The sequence below is a fragment of the Cavia porcellus genome, unplaced genomic scaffold, assembly GCF_034190915.1.
Source record: "Cavia porcellus strain 051 isolate PalLab524CR breed Dunkin Hartley unplaced genomic scaffold, mCavPor4.1 scaffold_27, whole genome shotgun sequence".
In the NCBI taxonomy this organism is placed as follows: Eukaryota; Metazoa; Chordata; class Mammalia; order Rodentia; family Caviidae; genus Cavia; species Cavia porcellus.
The window spans coordinates 40,782,040-40,807,311 of record NW_026947510.1 but is presented as its reverse complement, the minus strand read 5'-3'; the positions used below and the strand labels follow the sequence as shown (position 1 = coordinate 40,807,311).

Sequence of the window (25,272 nt, the reverse complement as noted above, 5' to 3'; positions counted from 1 at the left end):
TCTAGAAGCTATATTCTCAATATAATACAGAACTTTTAATCTATGTCACTTGAATTCAAGGCAAGTGATTTGCACTCTGAGCTACACGTCTAATGCATCACCCCATGAGAACACACTCACAGAAGCACCAGAAGATGACGTCACACATGATGCTTACTTGTTAACACAGTAATTGATCTGGATGGCTTGGTAACCACATTTCCATTTACCACTACTAGAGTGATTATATAATAAAGGCCATGATAATTGGCTTTAAAGACAACAGGAGGAGGCAAAGTGCTGTTGAATTCCTCGAATTCGAAGAAATAATTTTTGGATTCACCAGTTATCTTCACAACATACACAGATGCAGGATTGGTGATATCTGAAGCTTCTAAAGAGACAACGATGTTATTATCATCTTGGACACTCACATGGAAAGCTGTAGCATTCTGTTTAAGAAAAAAGAAAGAAAGGAAATACAGGTCAAATTCAGATTATGAGTAATAAAATTATACTGAATTTTTTTTATCGTAATGCTCAGTGGGTGTGGAAGTGTACACCTGCAATCCCCGGTGGACTAAGGCAGGAGCACTGCAAGTTTGAGCTCACCTAGACAACTTAGTGAGACTCTATCTCAAAAATAAAAACTAATTGCAACAGTAACAACAAAAACATTTCAAAGGAAATTGGTAAATAACTCAGTGCAAAAGTCCTGGGTTCAGTCCCCAGTACTGCAAAAAACAAAAGCAAGTGAATAAACCTAATATTCATGGCAAGAGTTATTTCTTAAAATAGAGTTACATAGGTATTTTAGTAGCACAGAACAATCAGAAGGAAGACATCATTCCTCTTATGCTGAATGGTTTTCCCAGGATTTTAGTTGAGGATTTTTCTACCATGAAAAGCTGTGTCTAAGTCAGACCCTGTCATCTTATAGGCACAAAAGAAACATCAAGGAAAGGAAATCACTGTGACACACCATCCAGAGAGATCCTGGGGCTCAGCAAAGCTGAGATGTGATATAGTTGGAAGGAATGTTCCTCACATATTAGGAGTGAGGCTGTGGCACCCCTGGGAAAATGCTAGAATATTTCAAGGTAATTATTTCCTCTCCTGCTTTTCAACTGTCAGTTGTAAAAATAATGAAGAAAGTGAAAATCATGATATCTATGAAAACCCTAGTCTTTAATGTTTAACCAGCTCTTATTAGGAGAAATTGACCAGACTGAGGATCTCAGGCATCAGTGCGAAAAACCATCCATATGTGTACTGAAAACTTTTGCTTCAAGGCTCCAGATCAAAGTTTGTAAGCAGTATTTGTATAGTAAGCTTTGACCTCCCTTCTGAATTCTGCTCCGGACTCGAACATGCAGAAGCACATTATTTCTGGTCTTAATCAAGACTCATGTGCTTTCTAGTATCTACTAATTTGTTATCTTCTGAGCATGTGGTATCCTGCTTGGGGCCCCGGTTTTCCCTTTTATAGTAAGTGCTGAAGTATTACTGAAATAGTTGACAAAGATCCAGGTACTTTGCTAGGTACTCTTCAGATAAAAAGTGTATCATTAATCAAATTATCCATGTCATCTTCAGATGAACTCACTTCAAAATGACTTTGCGAAACAGACAGCATTTTTAAATCTATTAATTTTGTAGATGAGGAAACTGAGGCACAGAAAGACAGGTCATTTGCCCATGGTCAAGAGTACAAAAACAAAATGAGCTTCTGTGTGTCTGTTTGTTATCCTTCCTTGACTTATTTTCCTAACACTGAGTCTGTCCCACAGCCATCTAACTGAAAAGTATCTGTTGAATCTGTTCATTATACCTGGGCATCCACCTTTTAAGAATTAATCTAGTTATTGATTGACATATTGTTGGCTACTAGGTCAAGTACACTGTACATACATATCAATACCTCCTACAGAGGCTTTCCATACCCAACAATGTAATGATAGGTATTTTTTAGAAATTTAGTGTTTATGCATCTTAGTAGTTATAAAGAATATGACATTAATAAAACTTTAATTCTATAGTATCATTAATTATACTTAATTGTATTGAGCTTCTAACCATACTAGACCATAAGTCCTTTCCAGGCAGGACTCTATCTTAATTCAGTTGTTCTCCCCCAGTCCAGAGCCTGGCACGTGCCAGGTGCTTGAGGTGGGTCATCCCGGCTGGAGTTCTGCAATATGATGGATGAGACAGTTGTTATTGGATTAATTTTTAAAATGTCCAGTTATCCTCACTGTCTGTCATTCTCAGAGATAAGACAGAAGACTGTTGCTTTGGGGGGCCAGGTCCCTCTCCACACACTGACCATGAACAAGACTGCGGATGGTGAGGGTCATGTTTCCCCAGAGGGAAGGGTGATGCAGGACTGGCCTCTGCCATCGAGGTGAGACCAGCTCAGACATGTTCTGCCTTTCTGCTTTCTCAGTCTTCCTCCTTGCTGTGTCCATGTTATATAAAATACATATTACACACATATGAGATAATTGGGCTCGGTATCTAACATTTTCATTTTTTGGGGAAAATACTGTTCCTTTTTCCTTACTATTCACCTCTTTTACATAAACTTTAGTGTTTGATATTCAGCAGAAAAATCTATTAACCAAACTGTAGACAAGTCTAGCACTGAAATCTGGCTTTAATTTTTTATAGATTATAGAAGTTGATCCACTAACTCTGCAAGTAATGTTTGCAAACATCAAATTCATAATTATTAAAGATATGTTGTGATATGCTTTAGTAGTTAATAACTGAAGGTGGTTTTGATCATAAAAGAGGAATAAACAGACTCAATTTTGTAGAGTGATTAGGAAGTATAGGTCTAACATGTCGTGATGCTTCATAGACAGAAAAACGTTCCAGAGAAGGAACTAATCTTCCAAATGCTAACGACAGCTTTGGGGCTGACTGTATCAGCCATGAAAATAAGCATTGGACCTTGCACCCCCAGGTTGCCAAAAATAAATCAGAGTGGTTAATCAGATTCCGTTGGTGGCACTAATGAGAAGGTGGCAGTGGGCCAAGTGAGATCTAGGCAGAAAGCCTAAAAGAAATGTCATCTGTGCTCTCGCTTCCTTCTCTGTCCTTTCTGTCTCAGCCGGCCTGAAATCTATGTTCAAGAGAAAATTCTGAAAATGCACTGCAGGCATGAATCCCTGCTGAGAAGAAGAGCAAGCGGGAACAGTGAAAAGTAATAGCAATTTGTCAGATAAATTTAGGCAAGGCTAATGCTGATTTACATGGTGGCTATAAAGATATTTAAGACCTTTTAGTGTTGGAGACTGAGTAATAGCATTGCTTGACTCTTCAGAAAGAATATTTTCACTGAAATTTCAATTGCAAAATTTAACATAGTGATTTCTCTGGCTCAACATTTTGATATTACATGTTAGAGAACAGTGCGAACAGGTATCAGAGCAAGATCTGGGAACCACACCTCCTTGTGCCGTTTGGTATTCTTTGCTGAACTAGAGGTCAGCTACCTGCGGCAGCAAGCGGGGTCTATGTGACTGGCTTTAGCTAAGAAGGGAGAGGTCAGGAGACTTAACCACTTGATAGCGAGTCCCAGGGGAGAGATGCTGCTGCAGAAAGAGGCAAAGCAGACAAAGAACACAGATCATTTCCTGAACGTGGGAGAAGGAAGATGAAGGGCCGGAGACAGGCACCACTCAGAAACGCTGGGAAAACTTTCACCGTCCCAGACAAATGTAGCAACTATTATCAACCAACTCGCCAATCTGGACTAGGCTTTGTGCTGAGTACTGCAGATGATGTAACTGTAGCTATAGATGTAGATTTGGACATGGATGCAGATGTACATGTAGAGATAGAGCCAGAGATAGATATGTACATATACATAGATATATTTCTTGTCTTATTCCTCACAGCAATCCCTGGACATAAATGTTATTATCCTTATTTTGCCCAGAGAGGTTAAACAAATTATTTAAGAGCACAGTGCTAGAGTTGTATGAACGGAGAGAAGGTTATCACTTCCCTTGACAAAGCCAGAGGAGGCCTCGGGGGTAACAACACACATCCAGGTAAGGCATTGGCACCTACTTTGTGGCATCTAACCAAGGTTTTTGGGATTCCCTCACTTGAGTGAATTTGTAGGGGCTTCACTCACTTGAGTGAAGCAAAATATAAACAAAGAGAATGATAAAGGATGGATAGAAAGGGACAAGGGAATGGGTCTCCCATGGGAAGTAATCCATGGGAACAAGGGGAGAGGAGGAGACAGGAGGGGAAGGGCAGTAAGTAGGATAAAGGTGTGCCACACACAGGAACCTGATAATCCCCAACCACTGCAAACATTGTATGCCACGGCATAAGCTAAGACAAGTACTATCAACAGGAGAGGGAAGGAACGGGAAGGGGTTTTTTTTTAAAAAGAAAGAAATGTGGTCACGTGTACATGTAATCATTCCCCAAGATGACTGTAAACTCCATGACCTGCAGACATGTACAGATACATTTTTAAAAATTTAAAAGAAAGCATTGACAAGAAATGGAAAATATAAAGCACAGCATTAGACTTGAGATCAGAGGGCCTGATTCTATATTTTTTCTCTGTAGCCTTTTGGTTATGAAAGCTTAAGAAAGCCCTGGGATCTTTTAACTCTATCTTTTTAATTTCTAAACTGGGACTAATACTCAAAATCATAGGACTTTTGTAAAGAGTAAATGTCTTTTATAAAAAATATTAATACTGTGAACTCAAAAACTACTGGCTGCATTTCAAAGGTCATGGTGTTTTAGGTTGGTTTTGAATTATTCAGTGACCTTCAAATTATAGAGACTGTATAAACATTTGTCTAATTTATTTCAAAACACCAGAGCATTCTGTCCCTGTGTTCACTGGGTATTTTATTCACAGAGCCTAAGAGAGCCATTCACTTATCAATTCAGCAGCAAATAAACATTAGCTAAGTACCACCTTGGCATCTGGCATCATGCTAGGTTCTAGTGATACGCAAATAAGTAAAAGAAGCACTTGAACTCCAGGAACTCAAGTCTAATGAGGGGTACATTAAATTCATAGTTACGATGCAACCTGAAGTGTTATTAGTTACAGACTAAAAAACTATCCCACACCTGTTTTTCTGCTTGGCTTTAATTCCTTCTTAGGTTGTATCTTGTTCTTCAGGAACATTGATTTTCTTTCCAGTACAAAGGTAATAAGGCCCTGATGGGTGTTACTAATTATAGTATCCCACTCTCAGGTCCAAGCACGCACCTTGATTCAGCCTGGGTATATCACTGTACTCTCCCCTTCTCTAGAATGCATAGAGGAGCTAAGCCAGGGTGTGCTGCTTCCTTCTGGAATCACTGGAAAAGAACCTTTTCTCTCTCTGATTGCCAGTGAGTATAGACACAAACATGGGGAAGCCAGAATTTGTAGTGTCTGTTCCATGAAGCTTGCTGCTTGCAGTGGGGTTCCTGATTGAGTCTGACACGCCAGATGCAGCCATCCAAACGCTCAGTCACTGTGTAGTTTGGTAACATGAATGAATAAAGCAATCCAGTTTGTTGCTTGGGTTGTTTTAGCTGGACTTCCAAGATTGAGAGCTAAAGGTCGTGGTCAATAGAGAAGAATCATTTAGCAACACTGACATAAGACAAGAAAAATGTGTGATGTGGGCTTCTGTGGTGGCTTCAAGCATGAGGGTGATGGTTGCAGGTGCTTGGAAATTTGTCAGGGGAACACACTTCAGAAAAGCTTTCCATTGAGGCAGACAGAGGGTCTCTAGTCCTCTGGAGTCCTGATAGATGTTGGGATAATCAGAGGAGAGGGTTCACAGCCTAAGTTCAAGATTCATCTTGGTAAGGAGTTTGGATGTTTTTAAGCTAAAGGCAATCATAAAGAATTTTAATGTAGAAAAGTAACATCATTGTGTCACAATGCAGCACAGTAAGGAATATGGGGAATCATCAGTTGCCTGGGCCAATCTAAGACCAGTGGATAGGAAGGAATCTGCTGCCCCAGGTCTGATGAGGCATGACCAGGGGCCAAGCGCACCCCGGCTTACCAAATCTGCCCATGTGACATGAATTTAGGATATGATGGGAAGCCCAGCTGATCCCTCACCTATGACCAGATTTATTAGAGGGCACATTTGGGAAAATTCTGCTGTGCTATGGTTACCACTTAGAAAGCAATGAAATGGTCCATTCTTTTAAATAGTGGCATAAATGCTGTCCAGCACTTAAAGCCATGATTTCTGTGCACACTATGTAATCCATCCATTTAACCTCTTGTCCAGTTCCTAGGGAATGTTTTCCATCTATTTTTTCCTTTCAGCTTCTTCAAGAAGATCACAGGGCCTTTCCTGACACTTCTGTAGACTTATTCACAACCTTGTGTTAGGAACTGTCAGACCATCATTTGGATATTTTTCTCCAAGATGAAGGATGGCTTCCCCCAACTTTTCATTATTTATTCATTTATTATTTAGATATATTTTGAACAGTGACCATGTATTGGAAACTGACCAGAACATTGTGGGTGTGCTATATGTGGAGGTAAAGAAGACAGCCTTGTATGTCTTTGCCATTCCTAGAACTGTGTCTTATCAGCCACAGCAATGATAGTGATAAAGATGTTGGTGATAATATAATGAAGACCATTTAGTTACACAGCGATTCTCTGTGCTGAAACCTGTTCTGTGGTGTCTTCAGTAAATGCTCATTGAATGAATACATTTACAACCTGCTGTGTGCGGCAGACTTCATGATATGTGTCCTAGTATGTTAGTGTCCTCTGCTTATGTGGAATCTCTGTGCCCAAGCCACATCACAAGAGCTCTGTTTCTCCCAAAATGTGTAATAGTCATTGTACAAAAGAGAGGAAAAGAAAGTGCTCTAAACTATATAACTGCATGTATATTTAAGTGTATAAGATAGAAAATGATATCACAGAATTTTATTGGATCATTGAACAGAACTGTTTGCAGTATCATTGTTGGAATGTCCACTCTACAAGCTTTAATTTTGTGACTTGAACAATTATTTCTAAGATGGCAATATGTAATCCATTAACTAATGATTTCCTACTGTTCATTTTTTTCTTCTGTAAATCTGTATAACTTGTACCCTTTCACTGTTTTTTTTTCTTTTCTCTTTAAATTAAAAAAAAAAAAGAAAAAGAAAAAAAAAAAAAGTACCAACCGCACCAATCCCGCTGTAAGCGACTGTGTTATCTGGAAAAACACAGGCTGTGGTGATAGCTATGGAGGTGAAATGCAATTGGGTGCCTGTGGTGCTTTGGTGTTTCATTAACATCGCAGGTCTAGGGCGGTGGTTGGATCATAGATTCAGAGGATAGCGTGATGCACACAGTGTGGCATCTAGGAGGGATCACCTTCTGATGGCTGCAGACATTGTCGATTCCCTGTGGCCTTGTTTTGAGGTCCTATGTTGTTTCCGTTGTTTTGTTGGGTTGGATTTTACTCTCTTTTGTTTTGTTTGATTATGTCAAATCCCATGGCAGGAGCAACTGTTTCAAAGATAGAAGATATACGATGGTAGCAATTTTGGCTTTACTGTTGGCTTGTTTTGAAGTCTTTTATTGCATTCATTATTTTGTCTTTATTGTTTCTATTGTATTCTGTTCTGTTTGATTTTTACTATGCCCAAAGTTATATCAGCTGTTTAGAAGACATCAAGAGGCATTATGATAACTATTGCTGATTTTGTAATGTTTTGAAGTCCTGTATTCCTGTATCTCTCTCTCTCTCAAAATAAACTAAAGTACATGGGAATCTGAAAAAAAAAAAAAAAAAAAAAAAGAGCTCTGTTTCTCCTCTAGTTTTCCATGCTCAGATGCATTCGCTTATTTCTTTATGATTTCACAGTACAGAGGCCACATCTCTGAGGATACATACACTGTCTACGAGCTTCACTCAAAAGCACAAGTACAATAAAAAAAATTTATTCTTGCAAAAGACAATGCATGTGGGCCAGTCTCAGCCCACAGGCTACCAGATCAAAACCGTTGAATTTCTCTGACTACTATTTCCTTGATAAATCCTCATCTTTGGCTGACCCAACTCTATTTGCTTTGTCCAACCTCAGTGGAGAACAATAATTAAATTGTGTTGCTCATTAAGCATTAATTAAAGACACAAGTGATTTTTTTATGGGGCTGCCATTCACATGGGGTGTATGTGTAAGATGGTAATTTTTTGTATATAACAATGTAGCTAATTGCTGCCTGACTTCCAACATGGACTGAGAAGAGCAGCTCTGAGGAACTCTTAATTTTGGAGATTAAACAAAAAAAAATGTTTGTGGAAAGGGTTCAGCCTGATATTTTTAAGTGAAAAGAAACTCTTATGCTGAAGATATACGCAAAGATTTTATGTGGTGTGTAGGATAATAATAGTACCATGTATCCTATTTTCTATTTTATAAAGCATTTTCAAATGCATTTTCTCTTTTGATCCTCAAAACACCCTATTAAGTTATTATCTCAATTCACGGATGAAGATACTGAGACCCAAAGACTTTAAATGGATTTCTTTAGGCTTCTCTGTTATTATGTGGGGGAGCTGGCACTCAAGTCAGTTATTTTAACTACAAATTTTGTGACTCAATTATCCTACCATCCCCAGACTGTAAAATCCTGTAACCAAAATGATTTCCCAAATGCTACCTTTCATATCTGTACTTAATTGGTGGTGAATTGCCTTGGCAGAAATCACGATTTATTTTTCTAAATGATGCTTGTTAGGTTATCAAAAAGTGCCTTGCCACAAAAGAAAAAAGCTTAAAGATAGACCTGGGTTCAAATTCCACATAAAAGATTACCACTCATTTTTCATTCTTTATTCTTATCTCAGGTATGTTACAGAAACACTAAAATCTATTACAGTTAGGTTTCTTGGGGAGGGGAGAACAAATGACATTCTATACATATGAAATCTAGCCTAGCACTAGATAGCTGGCAGATCTTCCCAAAACAAGAACTAATTAATACCACGAAAATTCTGATCTGTTTTCTTCTTCATTGTCTTTGGAACATGTACATTTTAAAAGTTGTGCTATTTTGCAGACACAACCACCACGAGTTACAAGTGGCTCGATAATCATTTTGACATTTAGTCCATTTATTCAATCATCAGTCTGTGACAGTGTGAACAACAGCAGCCAGTTTTACTTTTTCTCTCCTGCTGCGAGTGACAGCATACGCTCACCTGTTTGACAGAGGGTAACCATGGGAACAGTTTTAGAACCCACTGTGTTGAGAAGTTCAGAGACCTGGAAATTGTGCAGGGCCGATGAGGAGGAGGTGGGTCCACAGATCACAAAAGCACAAAGTGTATTTGTTAGCAACAGTTCAAATATCAGGCAAATTCTGAGCACTGTGTATGCAATGTTCTTCCAGCTTACTGTGTTATGAAAAGTCAAAGCCCCTGACAGGTTAATTCTGCCAGTGCAGCAAATGTTATTTTTATAAAATTGAGCACTGACAAATGTCATTTTGTCTGATTTTTTAAAATTCCCCATCTTTCCTTTTATCTTTACTAATATTTATAGTTTGAAAACAATCTCACCTCAGAAAGACATTTGTAAAAATGTAGCTGTCCCAGTTCCTGAAGGATAATGTGAGAGATGCCAGCACTGATCATTTATTTGAGTCAAATTTCCCCACAGGCATGAGATGTCTTCACAGCTGTGACAGCAGTTAATTAAATCATGAAGGTAGCTAACTATGTAGCCTACTTAACAAGTTTGCAACATATTAGGGTGGGACCCTGGTGATTTTTTTTTTTTTGTAAGCACCGCTCGTTAGTCACTCTCTTTTTGAATTAAGATCAGCAACAATGAAAGTGCCAGAAGTTTAAAGTAAACGATTTCATTGTGCCCTCCACCATGGTCTTATAGTTCTGATCACTATGTGCAGGATTAACTAAAGCCCAGAAGTTAAGAGAAATGCTTTGCTCAGTGCTTAATTCCAGATAGTTGTTAAAAATTGAGTGCCTACTGCTAAGGATAAGTTGGTCAAGCTAAAAATCTGGTCACTGTCCTAGGAGTATTTGCGATCTACAGAAAAAGAAAGGAAATAAGCTATTTCAAACATCTAAGCACTTACATGTAGAAAGAACATTTCCAAGAAGTATATGATGGTGTACCTAGGTGCAGATCTAATCTAGATCAAGGAGCATTTAAACTGAGACCTAAGGGACAGCCAGAATTGGTATGAGTTGGAGGAAAAAGCAGGATCCATAAAGAACAGCATATCAGAAGAATGCAACGCAGGAGAAAGCGCAGGGCGAACGTCACCAGAATGACGGAAGGTGGGGTGTCAGCATGGGATACGATGTTCTAAAATAAATGAAATTAGTGCTGAACGCAACAGGAATCTACTTACAGGCTATAAAACAGGACAGTGAAATAACTAGACTTGCATTCTATAACAGAAGTAAAAAAGTTTATGATGTTACCTGCTGGCTTCAGAATTCCTACTAGGGGAAATCTTTCTTGGAAAAGTACTTGGTAATTAGCCGTATGAGATAGAAGAGAACATGCTGGCGCTGTGAGCAGGAGATCTTAGCAAACAAACAAAACCAAAACACAAACAGCCAAACTAGTATTCAAGTTTAAAAAATGGCTTCATTCCAGAAACTACAGGGGAAGATATGGGGGAAAGGGATAGAAAAAACATGGGAAGTAGAGCCTGCAAGATGGTCTGATGCTGGGAATTAGGAGGGGCAGTCAGCCAATGGAAATATGCAGACGGTGAGGAAGCCAAAGGTCAGTTGAAACTGGAAATGCCTAATGTTCCATTTGAAATTAGCATTTTGCATAGTAAACACTTCTCCCTCGCCTGGAATGCGTCTCCTGGAATCCTTACCCTTACTAAAGTCTGCTATCCTCATAAATGCTTTGCATGACTGGATCATTTGTGGAACATGCTGGAGGCGCTGAGTTTTGGGGCACAGAAGCAGCATTTGTGGAAACTGGTGCCTGAGAGAAGAGGAATTGGTGAGAATTAAGGATTCAATGAAATTCGCAAAATTGCCAAAAGGGTTTTGAACTTCCATCAAAGTGGAATAAAGTTTAAGGCCAATTTTTATTTAAGTTTTAAGGGGCAGAAGTCCCTGCTGGTTATAGTATGAGCTGGTTAGGAGCATGGGCAGAAGTGGGTGTGACTGAGGTAGCTTAGGAGGGAAATGAGATGGCCAGAATCAGGGTGGAGTCCCCAGAAATGCATATCCCTCTGAATTTAGTGACCTGAGAATGACTAGGTCATGGGCTGGTTGTGGCTGGTTTTACACACACACACACACACACATACACACACACACACACACACACACAAGGGCTGGTTGTGGTTGATTTTATATACATTTCACCATCATAAATGGGGAAGATTACAGGCAGGCAAACTTGGCAGGAAGGAAGTACCATTAGTCTGTTCAGCTTAACACATAAGGAGCATGGGCGTCCACATACAGATGCCAAATAGGATGCAAGATGTGTGCATCTTGAATTCAGACGAGTGATTTGGGCCTAATATTTTGGGCCTAATATTTGGAAATGATAGATTGAGATAGGGCCTGAAGCTATGAGAATCAAGAAGACAAGAGCATGGTATGTGGGTAGAACTTCCTTTTATTAAGATTATACTTTTAATAAGTACTTTATGGCACTGTGGCAAAAATGCCTCCCTTACAAGGTTGTTGTGAGATTAAAACGCAAAAAGAGGTGCTTGCCATATTTTTTGCTATGTCAATACTGTGCTTAATTTTGATGGATTGAAAAAGTGTAGATCAAACTTAAGGAATCTTACTAGAAAAGCTCTTGTAACAAACATAAAGCTTCCTGGATAACATAAAGAAACCCAACAGATAATAAAACAAACCTAAAGTTTCACCTGCAAAAGGATCTTCAACATCGCAATAAAACTCCAAAATTAAACTATCGCACAATTTTTCAATTATAGCTCAGACTTGCTGTTGTTTAACTAGTGGCAAGCATAACTTATTTCCCATTAAGATAGTCTCTGAGCTAGTCTCTCTTGTCTTTCTTCCTTCTTCATTCTTCAAAATACTGGATTCTGAAAAGTAACAGGACTGTGACATAACAGGATCTTGGGAAAACATAAGGTTCATGACGAGAAATGAGGGTAACATTTTTGACAAAAAAGATTCATTTGTGTCTTAGAATCTCAGAGGCAAAATAAACAGACTTTTGGAGACTCAGTTGCCTGACCAGGAAAATGAAGTTAGTATTTCAACAATACTTTTGTGATGACCACTGCTATGTTTTGAATATATTGTGTCTTGTAGAGTTCACATTGAAATCTGATTGCCATTATGGTGGTGTTGACAAACAGGGTGATTTAAGAGAAGATTAGGCAATTAAGAGAGATCAATGCCTTTTTTATGGGAGAGAGTACTCTCTGTGCTGCAGCAATTATCACAAGAGCAAGTTATATCTGCCTGCTAGATCTGTTTCTTCCATCCCTACGGACTAGTCCTCTGCTTTTCTCCCTTGTCATGACCTAGTGTAGGCTTTTGCCACACTCTGCCACCTGATCATGGACTTACAGCCTTTAGAACACGAGGCAAATTTGTCCATTGTAAGTTATCAAGTCTCAAGTATTTTGTTATATGAAAAGAAACCTGACTATGATAACTATATGGGTAATTTTTGTAAACTGCCTAGCAATGTGAACACTATCTAACTCTGATCATATGAGTGCTCTACATTTAAACACAGGGAGAATAATTACTGAGATTTTTGTTTATTATCAAACACAAACTACATTCCTTAGACTGTCTGGAATCCTTCAGGAAGAACCAGTTTTTTTCTTGCTGTACTCTTAGAGCTCTCTATGGAAACCCCTTTCAGTACACAATCCTCTCCACATGGGATCTTATCATCCAGTAATAGGCAAATTGCTATTGCAGTGAGAGGTAGCAGTAATTTTAAATGTCTTTTTGCTGTTACCCAAATCCTTTTATCCTCAAGCTAAGTATTTATAGCATCTACTTAAACCTATATATAAAGAAGAAATATGTTCACAGTTTTCAAATAAAAAAGACTAAAACTAGGACATTTTGCGCATTCTTCTTCATTTTACAATGTTAACTCTAAATTGTCACCAATGCATGAATAATATGTTCAGCCAGCTCTGATGCTATTTTGAATTACAAGAAGGCAGGGATAACAATCTGATGTTTATGTTTTATAAATGAAGCTCAAAAATGTCTTTGTCTTTGGGAACAGCTGTAAAAAGACAGTATGCAATTTACTGCACCAAGTGAAAGGATTCCATTCTTTGCAAGGATGAGCATTTATATCAATCATGCTCTGTGTAGTTGGTGTTAAGAAAATATCATTACATCTACTTGACATACTGAACTTGTAGTTTGTGATTAAATATTTTCTTACAATGTGCATTGTAGAAGATAGAACCCACAAATTTTGCATTACTGAACTAATTTAAAAGAATAGGTCTACCATTAAGTATTTGGAGGATACCAATGATGAATCTTTTCACAGAATTCTTCACTAAGACATGTTAATCTTTTTAGATGTTTCTTTATTATCTCAAAGCCTCTGTTTATAAAGACAGCTGTCACTGGGCTGACTATGCCAATTTACAATAATGTACAGTATTTAGGTAAAACAAAATATCTCTATTTACAAAGCTTTCATTCAACTCATACTAAAGACTTGCTAAAATCATAGCATACCATTCTTTCACCAATAGCTAAGCGTCAGATCCAGATTTTTGAAACCAGTGTCAAGGAATTGGAATTTCTGAAACATGACTTTCTTGTCTTGAATACCCTGAAGGGTAACACTTGTAATCAACAGTAATTTCTATCTGCTAACTACTTTATTTCTATTTATTTCTCCTTGTAAATAAATATTCGCCTCTTTTTTATGACTATTTCCCCTCCTTTACTCCTTCCTCTCATTATATTGCTTCTCATGCCACTTTTGGCTAGTTTTACTTATAAATATCCTGGTACATTTTAGTTCCAAAAGACAAAAGGTCAGATCTTACTTATTATCTGTCACAGCATCTGACATCGTGCTTTGCTATTTGACACCTAAATATTTGTAAAATTAAAGCTATCTGCCCTCAACTTATTGAGCCTTTAAACACATATATTTACTGTTGCTACCCAGCAATACTCTTCACATCAAACTATTTATATTATAACCGGATTTCTGGATTATTAAAGCAAAATCTTATTGTATCGCAGAAATAATATTTGGAGAAACAAAGATAAAGAAAATGCAGAAGTTATGTGGAGAAGAAGAGGGGATCAGATGAAAGAGAAATATAATGAAAGAATAGGTAGGAGACAATGGAAAAATCTTGTAGATTAAGAATAAGAGCAACAGTGATCGCTAAACAGTGACAAAAACATTGATATTTTGCATCTTTGCTAATCATGTCTTCTCTCTGCATTAGCATTTACGACTTGACAGAAATAAATCAAGCTGAACATTGATTAATATCTCGTTGGTTTCCTTATCCAATGTTCACTCTCCTTTTTTTCAGCTCTAATGTTCAGAGACTGTATCCTTGAAAGCTCATAGGTAAACCATTAATAAATCATATGTTGCTATGGAAACGAACAGAGATTCAGTCGTCTAACTGCCCATGCACTGGCTGGCTGATCACCTGGCTAAGATGTTGCTGATGGAGTCAAATGCTGGATGGGAAATTGAACTTTAAGAACTTTTTCATTTCATAATCTTGAAGAGTTATGAATTAATAAAAGCTGCACATATGAGTAATTTCTAGGAATATTAAGAGATACATGCTAGATTTACTTTTAGGCCATAAATAAGTATTCAAGATGTTTTCTTAGAGTGATGATTTCTCCCAAGACCTTTACATTAGCTCCTCACAATGTGAGGAGATAGATCATTGCTGGAAGACTTTAATAATAACTTTATAATGATTCAAGCCAATATTTTCTGAATACATTGTTTATAATAAATATGATTAATTATTTGCATTTAGCACATTGCAGTGTGATTCTCTATTCCACTGGCATATGAAATACCATTAGTCTGATGCATTGTTCAGTTAATTAATGTGTCTAATTTTTGTGTATTCCATTTAGCATTCAAGTGTAAAAGACATTTTTGACTATCAGGAAATTAAAATTAAGCCCATACTAACTCCTATAAGTAAAGAGAAAACATGATAACCATAGTAATAGCTAGCATATATAGAGTGTCTAATATATGCCAAGGATTTTTCTAGGTGTTTCATGAGTTATACCTCTTTCTTATGAATAATGTTTAAAGCTTATTATTATCTGATCAAAAACTAGAAAGGAGAAAATGAGGAATTCAAATGGAAGTGTTTCAAGCAATAATTTAAAGCACTCCTTTGGTGTTAGTGATAAGAACATGATTTGAACAGAAGAGACTGACCTTGGCTCTTAGGAGGATTAATTCTAAATGAGCAATATCAGTAATCAACTAGTATTACAACTAGACACACAGAGCACTATGAAAGTAAGAATGCCTTGTTAGCGAGGGTTAATAATTGAAAGACGAACAGGACGCAAGGTAAATGGGTTGGAGCAAATGGGCTGGAGCTCGGACATTTCAGGCAAGGAGACAGCAGTGAGCCAGGGACAGCACCTTCAGGGAACAGGTGAGGCCTTCCATGCCATGTTTAGATGTTTGGAGTTTTCCTTGGACTGTTAAAATGTTCTACACATGAACGTGATTCACTTGCTTTGGATATCAAAGAAACAAGTGGTTGTGGAGCATGAATTGGGGAAAGCAGGAGAGCAGGAAACCAGAAAGAAAGAGATCAGTTACAAAGCTGTAGCAGTAACTGAACCAAGAGGGGGAAGCAATAGCAGCAAAGGTGATAAGGGGAACAGTGAAAGACGGTTCCAAGGAAGTCTCACAAAGGGCTGAGCAAATGCCTATCATTGAAGCTTCCTAGTACAAGCCTAGTACAACCCTAACCCTAGTACAAGCAAGTAAGCCCAGTGCTCAGGCAAGAGAAAGATCTATTCAGTGTTAGCTTAGAGACCTATTTATCTTTAGGTTTTCTACAACTTGGTCCAGTGGTATCTCTGTTACAAATTTCCAAACCTACAAATCGTTTTATGCACTTTTGCTCTTTGCTATAAGAAGCAAAGCTTATTGAGATGGATTTTCTGTGCATGCTGCAGAGGTGCAAGGTAAGCTGGGAGTTTGGATGAATGTTGAAATCGGGAGACTGTTTTTGTAAAGAGGTAATTGTTTTTCAAGAGGCAATAAAACATAGCTATACAATAATAGTTGAAGACTTCGGTAATGGATAGATCATTCAGAGGGAAAGTCAATAAAAAAGCAATGAATACAAATAAGACTATAGAACAAATGGACCTAAACGGCATATACATGAAGTAGTCTACCCGATTAACAGCAGAATACACTTTCTTCTCAAGTACACCTGGATCTCTCCAGAATGAAACATAGCTTCATTCACAAAGACAATCTTACATAATTTGGGAATTTCTAAATCACTCAAGTAACAAGTATCTTATCTGACCATAGTGAAAAGAAGTTAGATATCAGTAGTGTACAGAGAATAAAATACATAATTTTTTAAAAAACAGCAATTCAGTGTACCTGGAATGGTCCTTTGGTTTGAAGGCAACAGAGGTAACTTAGTTGGCACTAATTGACATATTTGGCTTTTAAAAACTTTGCATCTTTGTGGAAAGTAGTATTGACAGGCATAGGTTTGTAAATTTTAGATTCTGCTTTAACGTGCTTACATCTGACTTGCCCAGGGCTTCACCAATTGTCTTTAAGTTTTAGTAATTCCCTACAGAATAGAATGTATATTCTTAGATTGATTTTGTGTCATTCTCGTCTTACTCATAAAAACTATCTTTATCTTATTTTTCAGGTACTTGGGATTGAATCTAGAGCTTTTATGTTGAGACACATCTCCAGGCCTTTTTATCTTCTATTCTGAGACAGGGTATTTCTAAGTGGCTAAATTGGTCAGCGGAGCTCAAATTTGGAAGCCTCCTGCTTCAGCCTTCCAGTCTCGGGACTACAATCACGAACCACTGTCCCAGATTGACTAAGATCTTGGAAGGCTGGTGCCAAACAGTTAACCTCAACTGCAGTAGTCCTGAAAGCCAAGGCAGCAAGTTCCTACTTGGCTAAATTTTCTGTTATTTCACCCACTCTACTTTACAAATGGGCTGGAACTGAGCAATAGAAACCTGCTGTGTTCTTTGATTCCAGATTTACTCAAGCACAATTTTGGAGCTGAATATTCATTCTTTTATGAAATTTACACTCTCTACCTCTTTTCTTTCCTGATACAGAGACAAAATCATGTCCATTTGTTATTGTCCCATACATGCAGGTAAGACCCAGTGGTCAGCTGATAGTTAGGGCTCGTTCTCTAATTTGAACCCTGTTCTTTCCCCGCAGACTTCTGCTAAAGGCTTGATGATTCATATGCTGAGTGTTAGTACCCGTAGGCTAAATACCAAAGAAGTCACTAGAAAGTGGGTGAACTCCGCATATGGCAGCCATCCCCAACATAAGGCATGTGGGCTTTTGGAAGGTTACTGTCTTGATTTTTTTTTTTTCTTTTTCTGATGATAAGAATAACAAAGTTGTTACTGAGCTTAGGAATTGGGTTAGTTCTTGACTCCAACACTTTCTGCTGGCAGCATGAAATGGGTCTAGGTATCATGGGAAGGTATCATTTCCTACTGTTCTCAGAGCCAAGTAAGTTAGGGAAGTCTGAATGATGGGCCCCTTTATTACAGCTGGGGAGTCAGTTGTGGCTCTGTGCCACTTATGGCTCATGGGGACCCCTCTGTTCCAAATCACCCCTGATTCCTCTCCCTCTACTGATTCTATTTACTTTGACCGTGAGATTTTACTTGCAGAGAATTGAGTATATTAGTAAAATTTCAGCTTCAAATACCATAAAAATGTAGAATTTAAAGCATAAAACCCAAAAATTTAGGCTAAAGGTTTGAAATGAATTATTCCTTTTCCAACTGAAGAACAATTGTTCTAAATAGACTGATGCCATCTTAATAAGGTATTAAGAGTCCTGTGATGCACTACTTAAGATACTTACACATTTAACTTTTTATTAATATGCCACAAATAATACTTTACAAATAAGAATTTCATAAGTGCTTTTCATCCCAGAGGGCACAAATCCATCTAATTTAGATCCGGCTAATGTGTTTCCATTGAACTGTTTCTATCCCCCTATTTTGATAGTTGGCTGAGTCTTGTTACAGATATGTTAAAGGCCTGGTTTCAGGAGATAAGGATTAATTTATTGAAAATAATTTACAATACAAAATCAAGCAGAAATCAAGCAGCAACAAGCTCATATCAATTCTTGTCGGTTTATTTTAGTGTTCTCTCCCAACTGAAGATACAAATGTATATTTTTGTAAAATAAAGAAAAATAGTGGTTACCCTTTTGTCATGGGTGTATCACTGCTTATTAGTTCAAGGGGCAGCAGCAAATTTTCCTTAGCTTTTATCATATGAAATTCATGACACTGAACCAAATACACCTTCAAAACTAAATGCTTTGATAATAAAATCCAAATAATTCTAGTTCTTCTACTTTCATACAGTAAATGCTTTCTAGTTGGCTCTATTATGTTTTATTTTTAGAAGTAACAACCCAACCACTTACCAAGGCACAAAGGGATCCAGTAACAAATCCTAGACTGAAAAATACTGGTGACCGAATTAAATATGAACCCATTTTAATGATTCATAATATGTCAATGAGAATATGATCATTATAGAAAATCAAGAGATATAGATAATAAGGTATTAACAACAAAGGGAAAAATTCTTCATAGTTTCATTATCAAGATATAATAACCACAGTTACACTTTCAGGACCTTTCAAGATGCTATTGTCCCTTAACAAAAATAGGGTCATTTTGTTTTCTAACATGCTTTTCTTAATATAGAGGAAAAAAATCTCTGTAAGTATTTTTTGCTTGTGACTATCTTATATGATCCTTCAGTATTCCACTTTTTTGGGTACTTGAAATATATGGTATGTGTCAATTACAGGCCCCATAGGAAAATAAGCAGTCCTATTTTTCCTAGCAATTATCTTAGTTCATTTTCTGCTGTGCAAATTACCACAGATTGTGTAAATTATACATAATAGATGTTTATCTGGCTCGCATTTGTAGAAGCTGGGAAGCCCAAGACTGAGGGGCTGTGTTTGGTGAAGGCCTCCTGACTGCGTCTCAGCATGACAGAGTGACAAGGGAGAACGTGTCAGACAAATAGAGGAACTGGGGCCAAGTTCAGCTTTTTTGTAGGAACCCCTTACCCAATCTACTCCTTCAATAACAGCATTAATTGATTCATGATGGCAGAATCCTTATGAGCTAATTGCCTGCTAAAAATCTCGTCTCTCAGTATGGATACAATAACAATCAGATTGGCATGCATTTCAGAGAGGACATTCAAACCGTAGCATTACAATTCAAACAGTGCTCTGTAGGGTGAGACAGTCTGAAACTTTATTGATCATTGTCTCTTGTCATCTGTTTAGGCTGCTATTACAAAATATCATAGAATGAATGACTTATAGAGAATGGAAAATTTATTTTTCATACTGCTGCAGGCTGAGAAGTCAAAGATCAAGACACTATCAGATTCAATGTCCAGCAAGGGTCTATTTCCTGCCTTATAGATGGCCATCATTTCATTGTGACTTCACATGGTGAAAGAGTATGGATCCTATTTATGTGTATAGAGATGTAATCACCTCCCAAAGGCTCCACCTTCAATTCCTATCACAGTGTAGAGCAGGCTTGAATATGTAAAAATTTTAAGGGACATGGTGTCCATGGCATCATAGGCTACTACACATATCATTGGAAGGTTAGCATTGAAAGCTTTGTGACAGTTTTTTCCAGCTCTCTGTTTTCATGTGATAATTTAAAAAAAAAATCAGTGTTTGTTTTTTTTTTTTTTTGGTATGTCTGCCTTTTAAATTTAATTTTTCCATAAATTTGATTTTTATGCAAGCTCAATTCACAATAGATTATAAAGGAAAAAGCCTTGGTCCTCTACCTCAAATAGTTTAAAAAATGTAGCCCAGAAACAAAACAAGTGTTCTACTATCCATGGAATAGAGCGATCTTTATCATTAGGGTCCGATTATTTCTGATAACCTTTGAAAACTAGTTACACTAAACTGAACCTTCTCGGATATTGTGAATCCATAGAGAAAAGAAACAATGACAATACAGAGTGGAAATACAGCAAAGAGAAAAATATGCACAGGCAGAGAGGCGTTAGAGAGAATGCTAAAAAGAAAAAGAGGTGTATTGCTAATTCACTTACTAAAATCTAAAGCTAAGCTTAGCCAAAATGCTAAAAGAACAGCAGATTTATATTCTGTTCAGTGCAAAGCATTATCAGAACTGACGTTAATACATTCTTTTTGAAAACATGACAAAATGTTAAGCAAGAACAGCTTTCTTGATGAACGTGTCGTGTCAGTTCAGTTACACAGAGATGTGCATCATTTTGCTTTTGTTTAGTTTTCAAAATAAATGAAAATTGAGTTATCGTGGTTGTACTTGGCTGTCAACTTGATTGGCTTGAGAAATACTTAGGCGGTGAGTAAAGCACTCTTTGGGGGGGTATCTGGGTGGGTAGCAGAATTGTGACTTTGGAGGCTGTATCTGGCCCCTGGTCCTTTCATTTTTCAGTGCTCCTCTCCTGTGCCCTGCTTCCTGGTCCCCATGAGGTGAGCAGCTTCGCTCCGCCCGCCCTTCCACCGTGATGCTTCCACCTTGAGCCCAGCCAGTTATGAACCAAAACTTTTGAATCTGGGAGCAAAAATAAACCTCTCTTCCTTTAAATAGCTGACGTCAGGTATTGTGTCCCAGCAATGGGACAGTGGACCAATACGCGAGATTTGTGAAACTCTCCCAAATAATTGAAAATCACAAAATTTGAGTCAGTATTGGAATGAATAATTTTCCATAAATTTTCAAAGTCTTTCCTGTTTTTCTTTTAATTAAAATCTCCAGTGTCCCTCTTATGAACAAGTCTATTCACCCATCACAGTCTCCTGCTTGTTTTAGGTTAATGTGTATTGCCCCATATATAATAGCAACTAAATAATCTGAACAGAATATCTTTAATTATACTAGTTAAGTTAGAAAGAAACAAGGAATACAGGTATCCCCAGGAATTACACCAACAGAGGCACTTTAAAAGGATAAGGGTAAGAGAAGCTATTCCTCTGACAGAGCTACTAATGCTTTTTTAGAACAACATCCATTATTTTGAAATCCTCTTGTCTGTGATTCAAGTGAACCAACTTATTATGGACACAGCATAGTGTATTTAATTTAATTCTTATTTGTGTTTAGGTTGTTTCATATTTCCACTGATATGATTAGTGATAAGATGGACTTTTCTATAGCTGATTGCACTCAACAGCTCCTTTAAATTTCAAAAGCTTTCACAGACATTCACTTCACTGAAATGGTAGTAACTGTTTTTAAAAATCAACTCCATTGGGTCAGCTTGTCAAAAAGATCATTTTGAACTAAATGATATTTCAGTGAGTTTGCGTTATATTAACATGATAAAGGTTGGGGTGCTGGTGGACACCTGTAATTCCAGAAATCAGGAGGTTGAGACAGGAGGATTGTTATGAGGCCAACCTGGGCCATATAGCCATTCAAGGCCAGCCAGAATTACATAGTAAAACCCTGTATCAAGAAAACCAACCAAACAAAAATTAAACGTGATGGCATGGAAGCTGTGTAAGAAAATCTCCTGTATATATGTGTAATAGTTTTTATGTCACCTGTGAATAATACTTTGTGCTTAAATGGATTTGCAGACTCTTGGCAAACATATTCAATTTTTTTCCTTTCAGGAAATACCATTTTTACTGTTTTATTGCTCATTCTAAGAGCACATAAGCATTAATTTGCCATCAGTTTCTTTACATTAACTTTGATGGGAGGAATGTCACCAAAATGAATTTACTTTGTTGCTTGTGGATCAAAATCAAAGCGCTGAATAGAGACCTAAATGCATTTTTAAATTTGATAGGAAATGGAATCTACACATTTGAACTTAAAATGTTTCATCTGGGCTTACATTTCCTTTCAATTAATAAAGCAATGGCTTAAAAATTGTTAATATGTGCCATGTAGTTGAGTGATTCCTTGGTAGACTATGTACTAGAAACATAGCAAATAATTCTACAAAGGACATTTCATTGGACTGCGTGTTATCAAGGAAGCAATTTCTGTGAATTTTTGGGGAAAAAGGATCTGACATACAGGTATCAACAAAAAACTGAATTATTGCATGCAACCCAAGGACTAACTATATAATTAGCAAAGGACAGAAAATTTTCAAGAAGTTTGAAACTTAACTCTAGGTTAGCAAATACTTTTAAGATGATTAAATAAGAGTAATCAATAATTATTGAAATTAAACTATTATTTTTATTAAGATTCCAAAACGTGCATCATTTTCTGATACCAATATTTTCCAGGGTAAAAGGTCAAATGTAAGAGAATTAATCACCTTGAAATGATCTGAATTTGTAACAGTATAGAAAAGCATAAGTTTCTTATTGTTTTCATTTGCTTTGATAATTGCATTCTTAAATAGTTTATTCCATTCAATTATACCTGTTATTAGAATAATTAAAAATTGCAATTTTTCTTTTAAAATAATATTTGTCTTAATTTGACAACTTGAAAGCTTACCCATTAAAATATTTTAATTATAAAAGGAGCTAATTTAACATAGCCTCTTTTTGTGAAACTGGTAAAAAATTGAACTGAGAGAAAAATTAAATAATAGTATTTTGAGGAGCTGGAAATGATTACTTGGCTTAGTTTTTCAAAAGATACAATTTTGGAAGGCAGATTCTTTTAAAAGTGAGTGATATAGCTAATTACTCCTTTCTCTGATGAAGATGTTCTGCAGTTACTCTGTGCTCTCTTTTGTTTTTATTTTTTATTTTTAGGAAAATATCCAGTAGTTCAATCAACTAGATGCTCCTAGGCCAGGCACTTTAGGAATCCTTGGCCCTAGGATTGGAAACAATAACTTCTCTCTGACTGAAAATTCATAAACTAATTATACTGTTTTTAAATTGAGGTCAACATCAAAATACTGAGTACAGATCTAAGGAAATAACAACTTTACTGTTTTCTGATGTTCGTTTGAAATTCTGTCCTTACCAAAGCTAAATCATGTTAGACAGTCTGGGTATTCAGTGTGATATCGACTCTCGATGATTTTTTACTGTGACTTTTAGTTTTAGGTGTCTCTTCCTTTGGATTAATGAATGCCGAGAAAACTGGTAAAGCCTTACTTCTGGGCCTGTGCAGTGGTGTGAGTCGGTGAACGGAGTGGGGAAGATCCACCTTCCTGTAGATGAGCAACAGCCAGTTAGGCAGGGAGCTGGACAGAGGAGAAAAGGCATCAAGATGGGAATTTCCTCTCTCTCCCCTCCAGCTGGGACACTCTTCTTTTTCATACTTTGGACGTTAGAACTCTGGATTTAAGGGCTTGGTACTCCTTGCAAAGGTGCCCTCCTGTGTTCTCAGGTCTTTGGTGTTAGAATGGAAATTGCATCATTGGCTTCTCAGGTTCTGAGCCTTTAGGACATGAATTGATCCGGTCAGAAGCTTCAGTTTGTAGATGTCTGCTTAAGGCACTTCGCAGCCTCCATGCTCTCATGAGGCAATTCCCTCAATTAACCTCTTCCTTTCTTTCCCTTTTTCTTCTCTTTTTTTCCTCTTTCTTTCTTTCTTTCTTTCTTTCTTTCTTTCTTTCTTTCTTTCTTTCTTTCTTTCTCTTTCATCTATCTATGTACCATATCATTCTGTTTCTCAGCAGAAACCTAACACATCAATTATAAAATATATTTGTGACTAACTGCAGTCACAGTGATGGATAATAGATGTCTTCAGCTTACTTCTCTTGTCTAACTAAAATTTTATGTCCTTTTACTAGCATCTCCCAAAATGGTCCAAATACCAATGACTAATGCACCACACACACACACACACACACACATCACTGTCACCCTCACCAGGCACAGTACCAGTTACGCCCTTTTCACGCAGTAACACCTCAGACTCCGTCTGTGGTCTGAGGTTTTTCCTTCAGCTCTCCTCTCCTTACTTCTCTGCAGAGTCGGCCTCTGGTGTTCTTGAATGCTTGTCCCTTGGTTTCTGTTAGAGTAAACCTTCTAATGCGGCCTCTGTCCTCCAAGCTGGCCCTGTCTGTTTCTTTTCTTGCCATCTCCTGCCTGTCTTTTATAGTTAAACTCTAGATTTTTATCTTTTTTGTCTATTTCTACTATCCTTTTAGGGGACCTCCAGCTGGACTATGGTGTAGTTAGCAACTGTATGTAACAAACCCTCTACTGTATACCTCCAGCCCCGCTAGTCCCCTGATCTCCATTCCTGTATGTTTAGCTGCTTACTTGAAATTTCTCCGTGAATACTAGAAGGGCACTTTACCCTCTAGGCTCTTAAACTCCAACTAAAAAATCAACACCTTGCCCTAAATCTCATCCTTATTTGGCATGCTCCTGTGCTGGGAAACACACCACTCTCCATCCATGGGTGCAGCCTGAAAACGTGGGGGATCTCCTCAGCTCCACTTTTATCTGTGCCACGTTGTACCACACATAAGCTGAGCCCCAAGTTTTAGCTCCTGACTGTCTCTCTCTCTCTTTTTTTTTTTTTTTTTTTTGTCTTTTTCCTTTTTATTGGTACCGGGGATCGAACTCACGACTGCCTGCTTGCAAGGCAGGTGCTTATACCGCTGAGCTAAATCCCCAGCCCTCCTGACTGTCTCTTAAGCCTCTATTCTTTTCTCCCTCTGTTATCTCCCCTGGACTCCTGCTGCAGTCTCTCACTTTTCATAGTTGCTCTCCTGCTTCAAGTCGTTCATTGATTCCTGTTGCACTTAGGATAAAGACACAAAGGACTTCATGTGCCCTGCCTTGGGTACCAAATCATGGTGACCACAAGAGTCTTGCTGGTCTTGTTTCCGGCCACTTCTCCTTTTGCTTCCTCTATACTAAGCATAGGTTAAAGTTTTACCCCAGCCATAAGCTAATCTATCTATCTATCTATCTATCTATCTATCTATCTATCTATTTTTCTTTCTTTCTTTCTTTCTTTCTTTCTTTCTTTCTTTCTTTCTTTCTTTCTTTCTTTCTTTCTTTCTTTCTTTCTTTCCTTCTTTTCTTTT

The 25,272-nt window shown here is 37.5% G+C and overlaps 1 protein-coding gene and 1 non-coding gene across 3 annotated transcripts in view; one reads left to right on the top strand and one right to left on the bottom strand.

Moving 5' to 3' along the window:
* Ptpro (protein tyrosine phosphatase receptor type O) overlaps window positions 1-25,272 on the bottom strand; it is a 212,393-nt gene that overhangs the window by 99,548 nt on the left and 87,573 nt on the right. For both annotated transcript variants that reach the window (XM_013153129.3, XM_023565300.2), the window contains exon 2: window positions 158-431. In XM_013153129.3, the coding sequence (XP_013008583.2) occupies window positions 158-431 (274 nt within the window). The remainder of the gene's footprint in view (window positions 1-157; window positions 432-25,272) is intronic.
* Window positions 3,961-4,085, top strand: LOC111757056 (U6atac minor spliceosomal RNA). The gene has a single exon (XR_002791439.1). It is a non-coding gene; the product is annotated as a U6atac minor spliceosomal RNA (small nuclear RNA).